This window comes from Canis aureus, chromosome 19, assembly GCF_053574225.1.
Source record: "Canis aureus isolate CA01 chromosome 19, VMU_Caureus_v.1.0, whole genome shotgun sequence".
In the NCBI taxonomy this organism is placed as follows: domain Eukaryota; kingdom Metazoa; phylum Chordata; class Mammalia; order Carnivora; family Canidae; genus Canis; species Canis aureus.
The window spans coordinates 36,268,663-36,291,449 of record NC_135629.1 but is presented as its reverse complement, the minus strand read 5'-3'; the positions used below and the strand labels follow the sequence as shown (position 1 = coordinate 36,291,449).

General features: G+C 44.7%; 1 protein-coding gene across 6 annotated transcripts in view; it reads left to right on the top strand.

Annotated features, from left to right (window-relative positions):
- The window catches only part of CACNA2D3 (calcium voltage-gated channel auxiliary subunit alpha2delta 3), an 832,272-nt gene that overhangs the window by 725,731 nt on the left and 83,754 nt on the right, over positions 1–22,787 (top strand). For all 6 annotated transcript variants that reach the window (XR_013357842.1, XR_013357841.1, XM_077858494.1 and 3 more), the window contains 2 exons: positions 18,789–18,850; positions 19,849–19,893. Coding sequence is in view for 4 of the 6 variants with exons in the window: in XM_077858494.1 (XP_077714620.1) it covers positions 18,789–18,850; positions 19,849–19,893 (107 nt within the window). In the remaining 2 variants the exon portion in view is untranslated. The remainder of the gene's footprint in view (positions 1–18,788; positions 18,851–19,848; positions 19,894–22,787) is intronic.

Sequence of the window (22,787 nt, the reverse complement as noted above, 5' to 3'; positions counted from 1 at the left end):
TCAGAGATGCAGGAAACAATAGGCACAAAAAGACTAGACAGGGAGAAAAGAAAGGAACCCAGAGTCAGGCTGGGATACCAGTGCAGGATAGAACTCGGCAAGAGTCACTGGGGCATTTTCTCAAAGACCTGCAGGAGACTGTTGTGTCTGTGGGAGAGCAGCACAGATTCAAAGCCTCTTGAGTGCTGGGCAGCCCCCCAGTGCCCTGGGGAAGGGCTCTACTGACAGTCCGGAGGCAGCAGAGACGTGGCGGTGTGAGCAGGGCATTTCTACGCTGGCTATACCCCCATGAGAACAGGAGTCCTGACTCTATCAGCCAGGAAGTGGTCCTGGGACACAGGCTACTCTAGGCATTCCAACTATTAAGGGTTTGAATACAGGAAAGCAGAAGCCTTCACCATCACTGATGGGCAAGCACCGATCCAGGTGCTTCTCATAGAGCTCGCTCGGGAGCTGCGTCAAAATGTACGTCTGCCTGTCTGCCTCCAGAGCATCATGGGCTCTGTCTCGTTTGCTACCTCCCACATCTAGCTCTGGCTCTCTCATGGGCAAACTCTCATCTGGAACCGTGTGTTGGGGAGGCTCTGGAAATGCACTTCTGGCTTCTCTTCTTTGCTCCAGGATGGGTGTCCTAAGGAGGAGGTGGTGATGTCCAGTTGAGGATAACCCTGGAACTTCCTATGACATTGTTACCCTGTCATCCTATTTGCTGCCCCCCCCCACTCCCACTTTTTCCATATCATCATGGTGAGGGGGTGGGATAGGAGACCTTTTAACCTGCTAAAGTTTTGGTATAGTGTGAGGCTAAAGTCCATTCCAGATGACTTCGTGAAAGCTCATCAAGCTAAGTGGCTCTCTCAGTTTATCGCCCTGCCTCAATGAAAACTGCCAAATTCTTGATAACTATCAATGGGAAGAAATGAAAATACTCCCCAAAAGTTAGCAACCAGGCCCTTCATGGAGACACATGTGCTTGCCATCTTCATTGTCCACAGTGAGGTTACTAAGAGCAGTTAAAGGGCGTGTGTCTACCTGGTCTGGGGAAGGGTGCCACGTTTGCCACAAGGTTATTTCATGAGCACTGGTGTGGTCATACCGACCAGACACCGCTGAATGGTGGCCATGGTTGCCTGGGGAGCTGCATGGGGTGGATTGTAAGCATCCCTAGGAAGGAGTACCAGGATTCACAAGTGATGCCTGACATGAGGTCAGGAAGGGCATCATGCATGATATAGATTTGCCCTCTACCCAAGTGCTGTCATCAAGCTGTTGTAGTTGGCTGTCTGCATGGAGGTGCTTATGTGATAGATCTCTGTACATGAAGATAAGTTGCCCATCTCCTATCAGAAGGAGCTACCAACCTGAACTACAGCTACATTTGTCAGGATAGCATCCGCTGCAAGCAACAAAAACCAAACTCAAAGTGACTTAAGCAAAATCAGTAAATTAAAGGAAGTTCATTGTTTGGTTGGTTAGGATTGGTGGAAATTCATTGTCTCATAACTAATATATCTAGAGCTACCTCTGGCTTCAGATACAGTTGGATCCAGGGCTCAGTTGAACTCACTAGGGTTCTCAGTCTCTTGTTTTCCTTGTCTTTGTGTCAGCCCTGTTCTCAAGCACACCCTCTTCACACAATGCCCCCAGCTTGGCAAACTCAATGGAAAGAAGCTTCCTTTTTCCTGAAAGTTCCCAAAGTCCTAGGGGTTGACTCTCATTGGCAAAGCTGGGATCGGTGCCCAGCACTATGGAAGAAGAAGGAAGGATGCGTTTCTGCATCCATGGGGTAGAGGGCAAATTCTATACAAACCACACATTAAAATTGAAGACAGGACAGTTCCTTAAAGAAAATGGTGTGGGTGTGGAGGGAAGTGGGAGGCCTCTTCCAGCCATAAAAGGGGACATACATGCCCGGCTGACAAAAGCAGCAGCTGTTATTCCAGACCAGCTGGGGTTAGAATCAGTCTGGGCCATCTCTGAATCATCTCAGGCTAGTTGCTAACTTCTTTGGACCTCTAGTTACTCATTTGTCTAATAAGTAGGTTGGATTCAATGGTTCACTTCACTATCCCAGCTCTAAACCTGTACAAATCTACTCATAATCCACAACCAAAAGGACTGTACTGGGAGCAGGGTCCATTGGCAACAGTCTCAATAAGTGGATCGCCTGCTTGTTTCAGGCCTAATCGTGCTGTAAAGTAACAAAAAGCAGCTGGAAAAAATCTCCCAGCACTGTTAGCCAGGGCCTCCGAAAAATGAAGAATCAGATTTGAAGAGACACAGCCCCCAGAAGTGACTGTGGTCTTTGCCACAGCAGAGTCATCCTGTTGGATCTTCAATGGAAGATTCCTTATGCCTGCAGTTCTCTTGGAAGCGGGGCCTCTGCCAAACTCATCTGGTATGCTGTGCTCCCGGTAGAAGTAATTATGTTTACGAGGCATTATTCACGTCTGGTCTACCTGAGGGCCACCCCAAATAACGCTTCTCTAGCTATTAAAGGCTTTATCAGGCACGCAGTCTCTTGGAGTTTCCTTCAGGGGAAAAGAAAAAGATTCCTCTTGAAGTTTACCACCTCCCGGGGCAATTTGCTGCCCATTTCAGGGCCATGTTAAGTGGTTGGCACCTGAAAAAAGGGCCGCCTTTTTCTTTTAAGTGCAGCCGGAAAATGGGAGTCATAAGTGAAAGTAGGGAACCAGGAGAAGTATTTCCATGCAGCCAAGGTAGCTTTCTTGTTTTGTTGTTAACTGGCAAACCTCAACATGCTGAAGCAATGTTTTGTCAAATTTCTCAAATGCTGAGTGTGGCACTGGCCCAAATGAATGTAGATGTTATTTTAGTGCTGGGAGAGATTTATTTTAATGTACAGTCGTAGCCACTACAAAGGCCTCTTTTAATCTACTGGGGGCTCTGTTCCTTACCCTTTAACTTTGCCACCCCCCTCCTCATCGTAAGGTCCTGGAGCACCCTGTGAAATCGCAAAATATCCCCCCCCCATTCCTTCTTCATCTCCTAAGGCAGTGACATAAGTGCTGACAATAATGATAATTAAGATGCTTTGTGCAAGAAAAAGCAGTGTACAAGGCTCCGTTCCTTTTCACAGCCTGCCTGGAATTCAAAGACAATGCTGCTTGATAAAAGAGAATGCACCAGCGGCAGAGCTGACTTGCCCAAAGCAGAAAAGCCCCAAGACCAGCTTTTCCTTATCTAGGACCTGGTTCTCTAAGCACAGAAAAGGCGCTGTCCCTCCACTGCTCGCCTCTGAGATGGGAAATCCATCAGTGGAGCAGAGTCTCAGATACCAATATCTTGCACCTTGACTGAGGCCAAAATAAACGAGAAGGGAAACACAGAGGAAGCCATGGCCACATGTGAGGTTTGGCACAGCCAAATCTATGCTTTCAAGGCAAGATGAGAGAGGAGAGCTACAGAGAAAATGGTCTTGGGGCTTGGGGTGAGGGAGAGAAAAGGAGGAATAATCACCAGCCCCAGTGGCGGAAGGGAAACTGAAACCCATCGGTGCAACACCTCCTTTTAACAATGATTTGTAATATCCCCTTTATGATCCCAAAATGAGATACATAGTGAATAGAACCTGTTTCCCTGTAGGCTGCTAAATAGACAAACAAAAATTAAAGAATGCTCTAACTCTAGTATCAAGACAGGAAAGAAGACTAGTTTCTGGTACGATAATATAGATTTTAGTGCATAGATGTTTGGGCACAATTACAAGAAAAGACAGAATGAAGTAGCCAGAAGCTTGTATGGAATCTCTGTAAACACACTGGCTGCCGTATGGACATCTCAGCCCCAAACCATGCCTCACTGGTGATGGGGGTCTCTGAAATAGTAACGTTACGCACAAAATACACTCGTCTCTCTTTTTCACAGGACTGTGGTTCTATATCTAGAAAATTCCATGTGGAAGACATACTTTGTATTTAGATGTAAGACAGGATCCAGTTCAAGGCCCAGATATGGATCATGCTTTCCAAGTACATCAATCACAGCAGAGCACTTGAAAGCACTGGGGGACTGTACCACGAACTATGAGCCTTCCAGTTATTGTGACAAATTATAAACTTCCAAAACAGCCCCCTAGGGGGTGATGCAGTCCTGTTGAGAACCACAAGGAAATGGGCAACAGGTTTCTGGGTCAGGCGTGGGGGGTCCTATCCTGGGTCCACCAAGTCCTAACAGCTGTGAGTCGCTGATTAAATCATTTACCTGCCTCCATCTTAGCTTTAAAATGGATAGAACATTCCCTCCCTTATGAGATTGCTGGAAAAGTTATGGGGGATAGTATCTAATACACACTAGTGGGGTTTTAAGTCATTTTAGGCAATTCTCTCTGGTTCATTCATTTTAGAGATTTGTTTCCTACCTTGAAATCAGAAAGATCTGAGTTCAAATCCTAGGTCCCCCAGGGTGCCTCTCAGCTTTCAGATTGGAAATTTCTAGTATGAATACTCCAGCTTGGTTACTTAGAGATGTCCATGCCCTCAGCTATAAAACAGAGGTGATAAGGACAGTATGTACCTGTGAGGATTTTATCAAATCTTCAGATGTTATAGACTCTCAGCAGAGTTGAGAATATCCTAGGTAGTTGTGACTATACCAGGTCCAACTTGCTTATTCTAACAGTAAAGACAAAACATTACATGGTGGATTGAAGCTCAGTGTCCCTGTAGGTAACAGAGTATACAAAGAATCTAGGCCAGCAAATGGGATGAATTCAGGGCCTCTGCTGCAGGGATCTGAGCTCCTTGACAGAGTAGTGAGCGATGGCAGTGTGTCAGTCTTGGAAAAACTGTGTGGAGACTGAGCTATAGGGAAAGATAACAGGACAGGTACTGTATTAAATACTGCACGTGTTGAACTAGCTGTTACTGTATGTGTGTATATATGTGACATTTACTGAACAGTCCCCATGTTCCTGGCACTGTGCAAGGTTCATGACGTGCATGAGTCCGTTTAAGTCTTAGTTCAATCCTATAAAGGGTGCACAACTTCTGTCCCATTGTCCTGTTGAGGAACTGGACCTGGGCAGTGCCCTGCCTGTATAGGAGACAGGCAGGATTCAGACCCAAGTTCACCTGTTATTTCCCAATCTGGATGCAAGTATAAGGAAACAGACACAGATGGCAACTAAGGAAGCATCAGAACTCTGGGGCCTCATCACATTGCTGAAGCTTCTCCCCTATAGAAGGAGGACTCAGGAATTAGCCCACCCCCAATACAGACAGATGGGAGGGGGCCAGGGCCATGGGGCAGCGCTGAGGTCCCAGCACAAGGTAGGCCAGTGGCCTGCACAGAGGGGAGGGTAGAGGCTCTGGCTATTACAGCAGGGCCCTCAGAAGACCCTATTCTCCCAAAGCCAGTTCTGTGAAGGGAACATCCATAATCCTTCCATTGGAAAACTTTTATCCAGATCAAAAGGTCCAGGTTCCACTGAGCCAGGGAGGTAGGTAGGGATGAAGCTGCTGTGCCCCTTGCTTCCCTTGTGTGTGGGGAAAGCTGCTGGGAAGTTCAGGGTGGCTGCAACACTTCCCCATGCCACCAATACAGGTGCTCTGTGAGAGAGGCCAGGCTCCATCCTGGGTGGGCTTGGGGAAAAGCCACTCCTGAGGTCCCCGGCTTCTGTTGTTTGCGCTCTTTTTTTTTTTAATTTTTATTTATTTATTTATGATAGTCACAGAGAGAGAGAGGCAGAGACACAGGCAGAGGGAGAAGCAGGCTCCATGCACCGGGAGCCCGACGTGGGATTCGATCCCGGGTCCCCAGGATCGTGCCCTGGGCCAAAGGCAGGCGCTAAACCGCTGCGCCACCCAGGGATCCCTGTTGTTTGCGCTCTTGAGTGAACAAGGATTCGGCTGTGAATTTCAGCCGTGCCTTTCAGATGGGTCAGCCTTGCAGCTTTATCTGGAAGGATGCCTCAGTTCCCCCGCAGGAGGGATTCTAGTGGATCTCCTCTCTCCCCGCCCTCCCCCAGGGCTCACCTGAGGCTGAAGGGTGGGGGACAAACTTCCCCGTGGCATCATGCAGGCATTTGCTCTCAGGTCCTCTGTCATCTTGGCCTGGGCACAGGTCAGTGATACTGCCCCGCCTCATCCCATCCCCCGGAGTTGGGCAGCTCCCTGGGCCCAGTGGGGACCAGCCCGCAGGGAGCCTCGTCCTGGGTTCTCTGTGGCCTCTGCCCAGACCTCCCGTTTCCAGCAGCAGCAGGAGGGCTGGAGGAGACCCAGCTCCTGTGTCCTCCACTTACCAGGTCAACTCAGGAGAGGAGTGTGTGCGGAGGGGAGCGCTTGCCTCTGCTGGGAGAGCCCCCTGGGCTTTAGGACCAGGGCTGGGGAAAGGAAGGAAAAGATCAGCAGGGACATCACGGTTCAGGTCTCTCCTTCGGGCCACCGGCTGGGACCTTGGATTCTCTCCCCTTTCCAGTCAGGTCATCTTTCCTAAGAGGTCTGTTTAAGGGGGTTGGGGGCAGGGTGGAAAGGAGAGGCACGGGCCCAGGCATTTCCCCTAGTAGGCCCTCCTGCCCTGAGATTCCCTGAGGGCCTCCAGTTTTGACAGTCAAAATCTAGAATTTTCTCCTTTGTTCTCTGAGTTCCTCCATCCCTCCCCTGAGGCCGGAAGCCTGGAATGCTTTAGCTGAGGGAATGAGAAGAGCCAGGGGGTGCCAGGAAACTGGGAAGAATGTTGGTAACAACTGTGTTTCAAACTGTTATCCCTCAAAGAAAGCATGAAAAGCAACTGATTAACTGCCTAGTGCCTGGAATATAGTGTATTTGCTTGTTCATTCATTGATTCATTCATTCATTCAGTTTTGACTGAAAAAAATACTGGGTACTAATGGAACCTTTGTGGAATGGATAAGGTCTGTGTTGAGGGAAGGTGGGCGAGGTGGCCTGGCTCACCATGGAGGGGAGGCCTCCATCTTCAAGAGAGGGCTTGGGTGTGGGCCCTGCTGAGAAAGATTTGCACTTCCCTCCCAAATCAGAAAAGGAGGTGCCTGCCCCCACCCCCAGCCCCTCCAGCCCACCCTTGCCAGTACAGGGATCTGACCAGGACAGCCTATTCTGAAAGCCTGTCCAGGAGCCCAGATGAGAGACTCAGGTGGATCCAGACACGTGTTTGGGAGCAATCCCTTAATGACGGAAGATGGCTTTTCCATCCTCAACATCCCCCTGATTAGCTTATGGAACAAAACTGGTATCCTTCACTGTAAGGCTGTTTTCCAAATATTCCAAGATCCTGACATTCCAAGAGGTTGGAGGGGAAACAGTGCTCTGTTACTCCAGAATGCCGTCTGCCTTCTCACTCTCTGCTCCCCTCCTGCTCATAATCACCTTGCGTGCAGCTGTTCTGCAAGCATATCTGCCTTGGGCCAGGTCTGATATGGCCAGACACATCTGCCACCCAGGTGTCTGAACATGGAATCGGTCCCTACGTGGCCAGAGGGAGCCGCTTTCCCAGGCTGCCTTGCTGCATGAGCGTGCTCCTAAGTATGGAGTCTTCCTTTGACTTTCCATTTATTGTCCTTCTCATGTCAGATGACCTGGTGACACTGGATACTGAGTGAGAAGGATGGTCTTACTGACCCACCGTGAAGAGGGCAGTTGTGCTTGTGATGCTCTATCCCCAGAATAATCACCAGTTTTTGTTTGAACCTCCTCATTGAGCGCCAGTCGCTGTCTCATAAAGACTAGGCAAGTTCGGCCTCTTTGCTTGCACTGGCCACACAGGTGGTCTCCTGGAGTTCTAGGATGCAGCTCGAGATGTGGCAGGTGGCCTAAAGTGCTCTCTCCACCCTCCCTCTTCACCTGGTCACTAGGTCCTCATAAATTTCTACTCATCCTTGGGTCCTGACTCTTTATTGAATACCTCACTAACTGTCCCTACAGAGCAAGCAGTGTGTTCTCAGACTTGTCTTAAAGTGATGAGCCAATCCCCTAAACTAATTGGTCATTAATGTCTGGAAAAGACAGAACCAATTTGAATATGTTGATAATTGGTACAAATATTCTGGATTGTTTAAATAGAGAATGATGTGTGACTTAACTTGAGACCTCCAGTCTGTATTTTATCTGCAAAAAAGAAAAACAAACCCACAGAGGGCACGTTCGAACTCACAGTTGAGAAAACCTCTTTGACTTTGTTCTGTGAGATGAAAACAAAGGTGAAGATCACTTCCTGATAGGGAGACCTTAGGCCTATAACTTAGGTCTCTGATCATCAGTCTTCTTATATATAAAGAGTGTGGCTAGGAGTACTGCCCACCTGGCACAGTATTCGGAGGATTGGCTTACGGTATCTTAAACTCCTAGGGCATACCTGGCACACAGTAGGAGGCTTGATAAATACTATGAATTATTGATATTATTAATGTTACTATTACTATGTGATATAATTCCTATGATCCAATTTATAAAATAATTCCCATCATGGAATATATCGTACATAATTCCAAGACATGTCTAGTGAGCAGGGAAACATGTTTCATGAAATAATTCACATGCAAACAAAATTGCAACATGTTGAAATTTACTAAGCTAAAATGACAGAGCCCTGAGGTTGAGGGATAGGTGGTATCTGGCAAAGTGTAGAGGAGATTAATGTACCAATGGCAAGGCTCAGATTCCAGGCTTCACTTGGTCAGGAGCGCCTAGCAGCAAGAGCACACCTCTCTGCTCCATCCCTGGTGCCCCTTGCTCAGTGCAATTCCATCATCCCTCACCTCCCCACACAAACCATGCAGCCCCACCTTTTCCTACAGATATTTGCAAGATTTGTTCTCATCTCACACCTGTGCCTCACTGAAAACCTTTCCATGGCCCTCAGTTTCCCTCAGGACAATATGCAAGCCACCTGAATAGCAAAATAGAGAGAAAACTGTCTAGGAACAGCTGACATCAGCATCAGCACCACATCCAACTGTCCAGTCATTTATTCCACATGTATTCACAAATGCCTGCCTGAGCTGGGCACTTTTTCTAGATTCAGGGAATGCAGGTGTAAACATTCTCTGCCCCTCAAGGGGCTTACCCCTAGTCAGGTGGGAATGAATCATAATAAATAATAATAATATAATTTAATGCCAAGTATTGTTAAGTGCTTTGAAGAAGCATTTCTTGTTGACAAGAAAACCATTAGAAAATTCTGTAGACCAAGCAAGGTCAGGATTGTTCCCTCCTGCAGTGAAGGAGAACACCACCCTGCCAGGGTCTAAGTATTTCCTAGCAAGAGAGGGTCAGTAGATATTGCTAGGGTTCTGGGGTCTGGTGGGTCTCTCCGTGTGGGGATCTGGGGATCGGATTACTTTAAGAATAGTGGGCCTCTCAAGTCTTGGTTTGATAAATGAGCACTTTCCATATTGGCCTGAGTAGTCTGTTGTTCAGAAAAAAATTGCTTTGGGAGAAGATTCTCAAGTAAATCATGAGGTATTTTTACTTGTTTACAGCCTTGTATTTCTGGGCAAGAATTTTCTGGAACAAATAGCAAAGTCACAAAGGTCATGTTGATGGAGGCAGCCTTGATTCCCAGTCCTGATACTTTGTTAGGGGACACAAGCTACCTCAGTGCTCTCTTCTCAGCTTGCAACAGAGGTCACCCCAGGTCATTGCCTGGGCTGGGGCGTGTGACCCTCAGTATAGGGTTGCCAGATTTAGCAAATCAGAAGTATTTTATCTGGCAACACTACGGGAGTGCTGTGAATTTTTCAATGAATTGTCTGCATATGAAATCTAGATTTCTCAGCTTCTCTTGCAAGCATCAGAATAACTTGTAGCATCCAAACTGTGTTCCCACAAGGCGTCAGCTGAGCTGAGCTGCTCCCTTTATGTCACTCCCTGCAGTTCCCACCCAGCCCTGGAAAGATCTGAGGTGAGTCGCCCTGGAAAGACCTGAGGTGAGTCACTCTGGAATTGACTCAGGATCCCTCGAATGAGCTGGGTGCTCTTGCAAAAGTCCCCTTCCTTCTCTGTGCCCTGGAACATGAGCTAAAGAATCAGAGGAGCTGGATGCATCCCTCCAGCCCTGTGAGCCACCCACGTGGATATTTTAGTGCTGCTTTGCATTAAGTATAGTCACAAACATCCAACTCAGAGGTGTTTGGCAACTAAATGTGACCATTCTATTATGGGTTTTGAAATGTTTGGAAATCTGACCCCTGATTTTGTTAAAATCTCTTTGGTAACTGTTATTAGGTGGTGACCTAATAAGAAATTATTAACTGGGGAGCTATAATTTGGAAGCTTATAATTTTCTTAATGGACATTGATTTGTGTAACCCTGATTAAAATACAATGAAGCCTGAGGCTTAAATGTTTTATTCCAAAAGGTTGAAAAGATGGGAATTGACTCTAGAAATGTATTGGCTGAAAAACTTTATTGAAATAATATTATTTGAAGAGGTTTGTGAGCATAAAACGATGTGACAAAAAATACTTGATGCCAGCTCCCATGGCCTCAGAAAGCTGAGGGAATATAGGGTTCTTTAGATGAAGTCTGGAAAAATGCTTCCAGATTACCTCAGGAGTGAAAAGAAAATTATTATTCCATCCCACGGCCCCGCTAATTCTTTTCAGCGTTGATTCTGTCAAGTAATTAGAATCCAAATGGAGGAAACATTCATAATTGTCACTTATTACACTCTACCAGAGGTGACTGCTCCCGAGAAGTTCTGGCAGGACAAAACCAAAGCGATTACCAGAGAAATATGCGGGCCAATGATCAGGCCTTCCTACACACGTTCCCAGAAGCCAGTCGCAGACTGGGTGGGGATGGTGGCAGATTAAAATAGGCCTCCACAGCTAGGAGTCTCCAAGGAAAACCTTTTGCTATCGAGTTGTCAATCAAGTGATGAGTCCTGTTTCCACTCCCTCTCTCTTACCACAGACATCCATCGTGTAGCTCTTCGTTACTTAAAAGCATGTATAAGACAGTCTACCCTCCCCCACCATGTACCACAAGGAATACTTCAGAGGTGAAACATGCACTCATTTGGGGGGGGGGGGGGGTGTATATTTAAAACACCTCCTCCCCTTTTATCATTGTATTTCTTCACTTGGCATAGGCTAAGATACAAGGTGTGTCGGCTGCTGTGAGGATGTCCCCCCCACCCCAATATTTGAAATAATACCATACCTTAGAGATTAATGTTCAGGCTTTACCAAGATTATAATAAACGAATATTGCTTTGATCTAAATATTTTTCAAACAGTTGTTGCTGATCGCTCTCTCTCCCCTATAATCTTTTAAGAAAGCCTTTGGACTTGCCAGTCTGACACCCAGGGGGACATGAGTGCAGCTGCCTTTCCTTCCCCCTCATCGCGAGGATACTCTGTTCTCAGTTTCACCCAAATTAGTCCCAGGATTTCACTTGTCTTTTTTGTCCAACATTCCATCATGCAATTCATTAAAATCTTCACATGAAATATTTAACAGATGAGTTATGTCATAATTCACATTACGGTTTTAAATTGTTATTCATGTGGTAAGTCATTTATCCTGGACATTAGCAGACCTCTGGAATGGGCTTGTATTTGATGTAAGGAAGGTTAGAATTCTTTTCCTCAACACCCCAGAACAGTGGCCTTATTCCAAACCCCTAGTTGATCATGAAATATTCCCCGAAAAGTGACATTCAGATTCATTGTTAGTTCAACTTGCAATTAACTATGTTGAAAACAAACAGAGGAAAACATTTAAACAAATGTGGCCTGGCTCACAGCTATTCCAGTTGACCGTTAATTAAGGCAAGTTGGAATCCAAATGTGCCAGGCCTTGTTACTATCACCGCTAGCGATCATTGCCATTGTACACAAAGGAATGAAAATTCAGGGGCTCTGTCAAAGGGGGGATGAGGACAGGATGGGAGATATTAAGCCAGCTGAGTAAAAGTAGCCAGTACCCTGCTTGAGAAATATGACAAGTAGGAGCTCATTTTCTGGATGAGGTAACAAACGTATGGCCAGCTTTTATTTGTAGAATTTAGGTTGTCAGAAAACTTGTCCCAATCTTAAGTCATGAAATACGTGGGATATTCTTAACAGATATTTTATTTATCAACTCATTAGAGTTTTATTTTCTCTAATAAAGATGCAGGGTTTTTTTTTTGTTTTGTTTTGTTTTGTTTTACCATATCCCAACCCATGGATTGGAATCTATTAGAAAATGCTCCTGTTTGTGGGCCACCCTGACTGAAGGTCACTCTGGAACCTTTCTCTGCCCAATCACCAGGCTGAAATAATGGTCACCTGCTCCCAGCAGTGACCAGTCAATTGAGAAGCTTTGATAGTACCCTGGCTGACGAGCACCTGGAGCTGATGGTGCCAGTTTCAGGAACAGTAACCCTCTTGGATTCTGTATGCAGACCTGTCTAGCCTTGTCCCGAGTGTGCATAAATGATCACAATTCCAGAAGAGGCATGTGGTAGTGTTTGAACAGTGGGGCACAGCATTCCTTAATCCCGAGGGGGAAGACTCCATTCTAAAAGCTTGCTCAGCTGAAAGAGAATGATCACTTTCTGTATGTTGCTTCCTCTTGCCAGTGTTCATATAGTCTCTATCCCTCTTCTTTGGTATCATAATTTAGTTAGGCGTTTATCCACCAATATTACACCATAGACATTGCTAGCAGTGAACAGTGTGGATTCATCATGGATGAAATTTTTGTTCAGTCTCAATATCCTGGCAGGAAAGATTGTGTATGGTTTTGAACAGCAAGAATAAAGGATAAAAACTCTATGAACAAATCATAGCAGGAATGTTGACAACATCATCAAGCCTTTAGAGTGTTCTAATGCACACCATTGTACTTTGTGCCATTTTTCCCCAGCCCACTAAAGTTCTGTTCAGAAGCTAAAGCTAGTATGACTCTCTTTGCAGGGACAGAGAGGTGAAGTAATACATCCTTTGCACACATCCTTAGCCATCTTAGAAACAGGATTCACATCCAGTTCTCTTGGTAAAAATTTTCCTGGTTATAATTTATTGGTGGTGGCTAGATTATTTTTCTGTCTCCTGGATGAGCTCTCAAAGCGTATGTGAATATATTGTGTGGCTGGAGGATTGGGCAAATGGAAGTAAGGGTGTTTGTGCGAGCTTGCGTGCCAGGCATGGTGAGCACCATTTTACAAACCGGATTTGTGCTCCTAGGGGTATGTTGCAAGTTGAGGCCAAGCCCACAGAAAATTATTTCTAAATGAATACAATATGAAAAAGTTATTTTATTTCTAATTTTACATGTAACATTGTTCTTTGGTGAGTCTCGGATTACACTTGAATGCATGTCTATTAACCTGATATGAGATGCATGCATGATTTCATCTTGAATGCATTTGAATATAATAGCACTGGAAATGTAATTTGTATTCTCAAATTTTATAAAGCAAAATAAATAAATCTTGGGGGTGGTAGCCACATTGAGCATATTGCATTGATTTCTTTGGGTTTCTCTCAAACTAATTACCAACTTCCCTTTGCAAATCCAGGTCTTCTCACATTGGCAGCTCTATCTGATCTAAATCCCCTGTACCTAAGTCATCCTTATTTTTTGCACCTCCAGGGAGTGGGTAGTGTGGACAGGTCTGTGGAGAACTTTACCACTGATCCTTAAAGAATGCCAATACTCAGTTCTCTGTGATTGTTCCTGTTATCACTGATCTCTGTCCAATAGGACCCTCTGTGATAATAGGAATGTTCTAGATCTGCATGATCCAGTACAGTGGCCACTAGCACCATGTGGCTATTGAACACTTAAAATGTGGCTAGTACAACTATGGAACTGAATTATTAATTTTATTCTATTTTAATTTAAATAGCCACACATAGCTGGTGGCCACTAACTTGGACAGGACAGAACGAGAGCATTTGCGGTCAGCTGTTCATCCCAATTCAAGCACAGTAGTCATTGACATCCTGCTGGATGTTAATGGCTGGATGTTAGGTGGATGATGCTCTGTGCTCACCTACATCCACTCTGGGAATCCTGAAGTGCTATCCTCTTTTCAGCAATTTGATTGCTCTCTTCAGGTTCCCATGCCGGGCTGTCATGACTTCATCTCAGTAGACCCACCACCTAGCACATCCTGGGTTTCTGATAAACATGGAGGAAGAAAAGGAGGGGGGAGTAGGTTGTAAGGAAGTTAGAAAGTTGGGGAAAGAAGAAGCCTGGAACCTACTTCATTGAAGGTATGTGGTCTGCTCTGCTGAGCTGAAAATCTGTACTGAGGCCTTCCTTGAGTACTGAGAAGAGTTACAGGAACGGTAACCTGAACAATTCAAACCCAAAGTGATGTCAGTGCTCCGGATGCCTGAATATTTTCTGTGAGAGGCTCTGGGGCTCTTGGGGATGGCAGTTCTCATAACGATGATTTTGTTGTTTTGCTGGTTTTCCAAAGACCATCCCAGTATCTCAGGGTCACTGTCCTGGAGGCTCACACAATACCAGCACTTTGGGAAGGATACATTTTTCTGGGTCTGTTCCACTCCTGGAAGGGGAGTGAGATGCTGTTATGGAAAGGGGGCTCTTCTTCTCTCCTCTCCATAAAAGCCCCAGTAGGAGTCTGAGAGCATTTGTAATCAGATGGAAGTGAAGAGCACCATGAACTCCAGGAGAAATATGCTGATGATTTTCTGGACTGTCTAAAAAATTTTAAACCCCAGGAATGGTGTTTTTATTTTCTGCATTCTCTTTGGGACTTGGGTTTCACTAAAGCATTTTCTGTCCTTGTTTTCCTTATTAAATTAGCAAGATTGACTTGAATCAGAATATACTGGTATGGCTTAAAATGTTGTTGAAAGAACAAAACAGACAGGCATGACAAATATCTCAGGTTCCATTTGGGAATATGTAGGAGGTGGGGGAAGAGAAAGGGACGTGCTGAAGTAATAATAATGACTTTTTTCTGATAAAAGTTGAAAAAAGAAAAAAAAAACATGTGAAACAAAAATAAAGGAAAATAGTGAAAGGACTCTGTTTGTGGAAGCTCATATTTGTTTTCTTGGCCAGAGGATGCTCCTGAAGCATTTTTGTTTGTTTTGGGGGGGGGAGGCAGTTTTTATTCTGATTTTTTTTTCGGTGTGTTTTTCCCACTTTAAATCATTTTCATGCTCAAGAAATCATTAGCCAAATATACCAAGTGGCTGTGGCTGCTTAACTCCTCTCATTCTGGTCTCCACTGTCTGGGCCCTTTGCCTTCTTCTTCAAGGCTTCCATCGTGGATCTTCTACAATATAGATCTGAAGTCCTGCCATTTCTCTACTGAACCTGAAATGGCTCCTCAGACCCGATAGCAAGTGTCCACAAACTTTTTCAGTAAAGGGCCAAATAGTAAGTATTGTAGGCTATGTGGGCACCTTCAGCCTCTGTTGCAATGATTCAGTATCCCAAGGGCCTACAGGATACTCTTCAGAAGACACGATGGTCTTTTAAAAAGCTGCATCATTTTGCCTGTGCTATTTCTGGACTTGGATTACCTTCTTTCCTCTGTTCTTACTTTTCCTGCCAGTGGGGTCCTTGGGTATAACCTTACACGAAGCTTCTGCCAGGCCAAAGCCACTCCATCCTCTGTGCTCCACAGTCCTCTCTGAAGCCTCTGACATTGAGTTTACCATGTGGCTACTCCCCAGCTAGACACCATGGGAGTGTGTTCTCATTCCCCTCAGCACTCAATGGAGAGCTTGACATAGGGAAGGCCACTGAACCAATGGTCATGAAGTTGACTTGCCAATGAGCTTGTGATCCTCCTCATCACAGAGAAGTATGTTAGCTTGTAGGTGAAAATGCTACAAACTCAGATGTGCTACAGAGACCCAGGGGCCAGGGTTGCTGGGAGGGGCGGGGGGCAGGGGGGGGGGCAGCCTGCAAAAACACAGCCAGGGCAAAACCAAGCAGACAAGGCAGTCAGGACTGTCAGGAAGCCCTGTGGCATCAACTTCACAGCCCATATGGGGGTGAGTGAGGAGCGAGGAAAGCCGTGTCTAGTTTAGGGCATCAGGAGCAGGGAGGGGACGCAGCCTGCTGGAGGGGGATCAGAGAGAAGCAGCCCGCATGATTAATGGGACAGAGGGGCTGACTCAGGAGGAAAGATTAAAGCGCTCTGAGGAGCTGGGGTACAAGCTGAAAGGGGCAGATGATAGCAGGCTTCAGGAATGTGAGATGGATAAACACCCAGGAGGGAGCAGCAAGCTTCATTAGGGAGGTAAAAATTGGGGGGTAGGAGTGCTCCATCAAAGAATGGAAGGGGTTCTCAGAAAGGGCATGGGCTGCTGATGGGGAACTCAGGTAATGATAGGTGGGCCAGGGGCAACTCTGGGCTGTTGGAAGAAGAAACACCATGGAAAGGCCACTGTGGGGTGATGCTTTCAGGAAACCCTCTGCTTTATCCTTTAGCACCTGGAAGCCTGCCATGCTGTTGACCATGTCCCTCAGAAGTGCCCTTAGAGTTACTCTGACTGCCACCCTGGGAAGAACTGGCTGGGGAACAATGTAGGGGGAAAGCTGCACAGAGAAAATACACAAAAGACGAGAGACAAGCTCATTTCCACCCTCCTCCTAGATACCAATGAGTGGATGTCACAACAACTTGAGGCCCTCTGTCCTGAAGTCAGCTTTTTGCCATCCCTCCCTGTCTTTGGTAGAACCAGAGATATTCATTCCAAGCCACTTCTTAGGGGAAGGCTCTCACCTCTGCCGGCTGGGGGATCTGATCAAAACCCAGCCTACACCGTGGTCTGTAGCTTCCCCCATTGGCTCATTCCCAACAAGGATACAGCCTGTCAGGTGTTTTGGAAGATAAGAAGTATTTGAATCCACAGCAAACAGCCTTCAGCCTCCAAAATCAGGTTCCTTCAGGTAATCTCTGAAATTTTCTCCAGGGCTAGGAAGAGCAGCTTGTGTCGTAGTCTGACAAAGAGGTCCATGTTGTGGCAGGTCCTCGACAGCCAGTTAACCAGGGCCTTTGGAACAGCCATGCTCAACCCTGGCTGCGCATTAGATTCACTAGGGGCTATTTTTCAACTCCCCATGCCCAGACACCACTCCCAGGAGTTCTGATTTAAATGGTCTAGGTATGGAGGGGGAAGGCAACCAGGCATCAGTACTTTTTCTTAAAGTTCCCCAGGTGGCTCATATAGGTGGAGAGTTGACCCTGAAAAACTTCTATTTGGGGGTGATTATAGTTCATGTTTATGTTACTCCTCTTTCTCTAGAACTACTGACTGTAATATGACCTGAAAGTTTTCTTAAAAGCAAGCATTTACCGATGGGCCATCTGTGTGCTCAGCATCTTGCTGGGGGCAGGGATCCAGTGAGGAGGAAGAACAGGTGCCTGCCCTTGGAGAGCTTATGATCTGGAGGATGGAGGACACTTTGAGCAAAGCAGGATGAATCCAGAGTGCTGAAATGGTGCATTTCAGAGACTTCCAATCCTGCATATGGCAGCCAGGCTTAGGTCTAGCCCTATCCTAGGGTTTGACATGCTGAGTCCAAAGGTTGAAGATGAGTCCCTCCCAGTGTACATACCCCAGTCAACCTTGAATCTCAGGGCTTGCTTCAACAATTCTTCTAGGAAGGAGGAATGCACTTGACAGTTTTAAGAGTAACAGCCTCTAGGAATCTTCCACTTCCTGAAGTCAGCATGGCAATGATTACCTGAGGGGGATCAAACATGGCGACATGCAAGATCTTAAGAGTCTTGAGTGAACTTTTTTTTTCATAATTGTGTATTTCCTTTGGTGGCAATTATTATTTCAGTTGAAGTTACTTTAGGTATTTAAGTAAAAGAAAAAGTGTGGAAAGATAGCTAACAATACCGGTGGTGTGCAGATGTGGCCAAAATTGGTGAGGTTGTGTGCAACGGACTGAGGTTTGCAAAACTGCCCTGGGATAAATGGTGTCCCGTGTGGGGTCCAGTGTTTCCAGCCCAGAATCTCACTCTGTCTTTCCAGACTCCTCTAACATCTTCTCACCATGTGATGAGCTTTTTGCTCTGCCTTGAGCACTTTCCGAAATGGTTTCAAGCATTACATCATTTTGGCTTCACGGAGAGAAACAGCATGAGCTTGTTCGTGTCCTCGTTCTAAGGTTCCACCAAATGCTACATCCCAAAATTTCAAGTCACTTTCTTAACTTCTTCTTTCTGTATGTTTCCGTCACTAGAGGAACTGTTGCTCGAGGGATCCTTTCATGACCAAACAGAACTGCATAATTCCCTCAAAGTTCCTGGGGAGGGAAAATCATCATCATTGAGATGTGGATACTGGAGGCCAGTTTAACTAAGTCACATCATAGTCAAGTGACTCACTTCCAAACACCAGCCTCATGACAAGTGCTTTCCAAATGTTATATCTCAAAAACACATGCATGGTATACATTTTAGACATGCAAGTTCATACGGTAATAACTGTAACAAGAACTCTGAAGATGCAGTGGTTTTCTAAATATGCTGTCTTTTCTTCATTCCTGTTTTTAGCCTGGGTTGGGGAGGGGAGTGACCACAAGTGTATGAGTTTTAGAAACACACAGGTCACATGGCTCCAAAGAGTCACCTGCACTGTGCTCAGTTTGCTCTATGTCAAAAGTTCTGGGAGTATAATTAACCTTGAGAATTCCTTACCTGAAAGATAAAATGTCGTGGTTGTAGACTTCACTGTAAGTTTAGTTTTTAAGCGTTCTTATCTGATATGCTTGCATCAGCTTCTTGCCGTGACAGATGATTTTCAATGATAATCTTAAATAATTGTGTGAAGGAATCTCTAATGCCTTGTTTTATTTATAATTTGTCCCAGCTGTAGGCATTCAGATGAAACTTGAATTTTTCCAGAGGAAGTTCTGGACTGCCAGCAGACAGGTAAGTTATAATCAGTGTATTGAAGCATTAGCGGCACTGTTATTATACAGGTGTTCACATTTGGGTACCCGGAGCCTAAAAGTGCCAGATTTCCGATGAATGTTTGTAAAATGAACTGCTGGCTGCTCAGATTACCTTTCATTTCACTGCAAAATAAAAGGTTGTCAGCATGTTAGACGCCACATGCTGGGAAAGCAGGCAATTTGCTCCTATAAACAGTTTTAATTGTGAAATCAAGAGAATGACCTTCCAAAGGAGAAGTTTTTCTTTTACCTGTTGGGGACTTTTGTGATTTTCCATAGTGACTTTTCTCTAATCTCGTGATGTCTGGTTGTTGATTTGTGAATTTCTTTATTTCACTTTTGAAGTCCTTTGCATAACTAGATCTGACTAAGCATGCATCTACCCTCTTTGACCAGAGGATTTCTCTGCCTTGGAGAATTTGGGAGCCTTCTTGCCTTGTACTGTGTTCTCTGTACTGAGCAGTCTTAGTGGTATTTGTTTAGTAATTTGTTAGAAATGGCAATTTTGCTCAATTCGAATTGTTGGAATGGTATTTCTTAAATAAATGCTTAAATTAACACATTAGGAAACTATAGACTAAGAAAACAGAGGTTTTTTTTAAAAAAAGCCATTAGGATCTATTAATTTAAAATTAAGTAACAGCACAGTTATACTTTTTATTACTCAAAGACTTGAGATCTTAAAAAGATATCAATATTGAATGTCAATGTAAATTAAAATAGACAACATAAATTAAAATGAAGAGCCAGTTACCTCCCAATAAATTGTCTTTTATATTACTCTTTGGAACTGGTATTGATCCTGGGGAAGGCAGACAAGACACATCTTGGCGCATTCCCTTTGGTTGAAATTTGGTATTTGCATAAAAGGCAAGGATTTCTTAAAGCTTGTCCTTGAATAATTAAGTGGCAATCATAGCAGATGCTGGAATGTCCAAGTAACGCATTTCCCCTTGCTTTCACCTGACCCCACAGTGTGCCTCTCTGGATGGCAAATGCTCCATCAGCTGTGATGATGAGGTAAGACAGCTCCCTGGCCCTATTTCTGCCCTGGTCAAGGGGACCTGACAGGGGGTGCCTTCTCACAGAGGGAGTGCCACTGTAAATACAGCCTTGTCTGACAGATTGCTCCTGACTGAGCTGCAAAAACCCAAGGAAATTTGCTTCTTTCTTTCTTTCTTTCTTTCTTTCTTTCTTTCTTTCTTTCTTTCTTTCTTTCTTTTCTTTCTCTTTCTTTCTTTCTTTCTTTCCCTCCCTCCCTCCCTCCCTCCCTTCCTTCCTTCCTTCCTTCCTTCCTTCCTTCCTTCCTTCCTTCCTTCCTTAATCAGCTAGTTTCTGAGAGCTGGAAAAATGTGCTTTAAATGTCCCACATAGGGTGGCTCAGTCAGTTAGGCATCTGACTCTTGATTTTTGGCTCAAGTCATGATCTCAGGATCAGTGGGGAGTCTATTTGAGATTCTCTCTCTCCCTCAGCCCTCCCCCTCCACTTACCTGCTCCCCTCCACCCACATTCTCTCTCTCTGTCTCTATCTCAAAATAAATAAATAAATAAATATGCCATGGACAGCACTATTGGAATTTTGGCATTTTATAAGAAATAATACAAATTACTGCCCTTTGAAGTTCACATTATAGTTCTCAAAGCTTTTATCTCTTCTCATCCTGGTAACAACCCAATGAAATGGATAGGAATGCTCATACTGTTTGGCAGAGAAGGAAATGGAAAATGAGAGAAATTGAATGACTTGCTTAATTTCATGTAATAAATGAGCTAAAAATCTGAGGAGTTGAAAATCCAGAATTATTCATTCTGGTGTAATGCTCTCTCTCAGAACTCTACTCTTTCCCTCCCTTCCTTTTTATCTCTCTCCCACTCTGTCACTCTTTTGGGAAGAGGAATTTGAATCCCACACATGAGCAATAGAAGAAAAAAATGTACCACTGTCCTAAGTCTACCCATCGGATTTATGTTTTCACAGTATTCAATCTCATACGTCCTCTGCCCCTCAATTCAGAGCAAGCAGGTGTGCAGGGGCCTTTCGTGGTGGCTCAGGTAGCCTTTCTTTCTCTGCATTAGTTAAAACATTAGTCAATACATGAATTGGAACTTATAAATAATCATGTTTATTGTCCTTCTGGTTACCACAGGGATTTGAGAAATCCCAACCAAATTTAGTTTCAACATAGAAAGCATAAATTAGAAGGGTGCCTGGGTTGCTTAGTTGGTTAAGTGGCCAACTCTTGATTTTTGGCTCAGGTCTTGATCTCAGGGTCCTGGGTTGGAGCCCAGCACTGGGTCTCGCACTCACCAGGGAGTCTGGTTGAGATTCTCTCTCTCTCTCTCTCTCTGCCCCTCTCCCCACTCATGTGTGTGCTTTCTCTCTCTAAAATAAATCTTTAAAAAAAGAAAGAATAAATGAGAAATATATTTCAAAAAAAGTAGGCAAAAACAAGGAGAGAAATATAAAAGGGAGTCCAGGATGAAGTTAAAACACAAAATGCTCAGTCTGTAAAGATCATAATTTTTGTATGAGTCACTATCCAAAGAGTAAAAACCAATGAGCTTTTTAGCAGAAGCCCAATTTTCTCAGACCACCAGATTAAAAATAATTTTCCCTTAGAAAAGAGCATTTTATGATCATTAACCTTTTCAGTAAGTTTGAGAATGCCATTCATAAAACAGCCAAGCAGCCTCAAACCTCTCTACCTTTGAGACATTGATTACATATTGGAGTACTCAGCTCAAGACAACACAGCCCAATGATAATACTGATTAATCAGTGTCATGAAGCCCTGTGTTAAGCCCTCACTTGTATAATGGGTACAACTACTAATCCCAATTTACACCAAGAGATCTAAGGATAGTTCATTGGTTAGTTGGGTTAGTGTGGATGGTTGGTTGGCTGGTGGGATGGATGATGTTTTTGGATAGTTGATTGGTTGATTGGCTACTAGGTGGTTGCATGGATAAACAGATGAATAGCTGGTTAAACAAGTTGATGAATAAAACCAGAAGCAGTAACTTTCCTATATCCATACTGCCTCTGTACATCCTCACATATAAAAGGAAGTGGAAATGGGTGCCACTTAGAAACAACCAGGATATATTTGTTGTTCAATGAATATTTTCACAGGTGATAGGTAGCATGGTGGTTAAAGGACCAGCATATGAAGTTAGAATAACTAGCTTCATATTGTGACTCTGACAGCCATATGACCTTGAGCAAGTTTCTGAACATCTCTGTGGGGTTGAGAATATCTGCCTCACAGGATAATGGTGAGGAATGAATGAGATAATATATTTAAAAGTGCATGGCACAGCTCCTGGCAAACAGGTCAGCTATAAGCCAAAAATGTCTGCAGACTTTTTCTTCCCTCAGAGTTAGTGGTCTGAATCTCAGACAGCAATGGCATATGCACTCTGGGCACATCTGCAGTCTCCCCCAGGTATAGCAAGCACAAAATGCATGCTCTTCTCACTGCCGAATGATCATCAGTGATCCTTGGGATAAGCCCCCATACAAATGTCAAGAAAAGTTTACAGGCTTGGAAAGTTAAGCATTGAGTTTCCTATATTTTCTGAGCTTGATCTGATGCTCAAATGTTCTCCTTTTTCCCTGTGTAATGATTGTTCATTTCCCATTTCAACTCTAAGTTTGGCTTCAGGCAACTGGTTGACATAGTTTAAAATGAAAATGCGAGTCCTGGGCAGCCCGGGTGGCTCAGCGGTTTAGCACCACCTTCAGCCCAGGGTGTGATCCTGGGGACCCGGGATGGAGTCCCACGTCGGGCTCCCTGCATGGAGCCTGCTTCTCCCTCTGCCTGTGTCTCTGCCTCTCTCTCTGTTTCTCATGAATAAATAAATAAAATCTTAAAAAAAAAAAAAAAAAGGAAATGCCAGTCCTGTCTTCCCA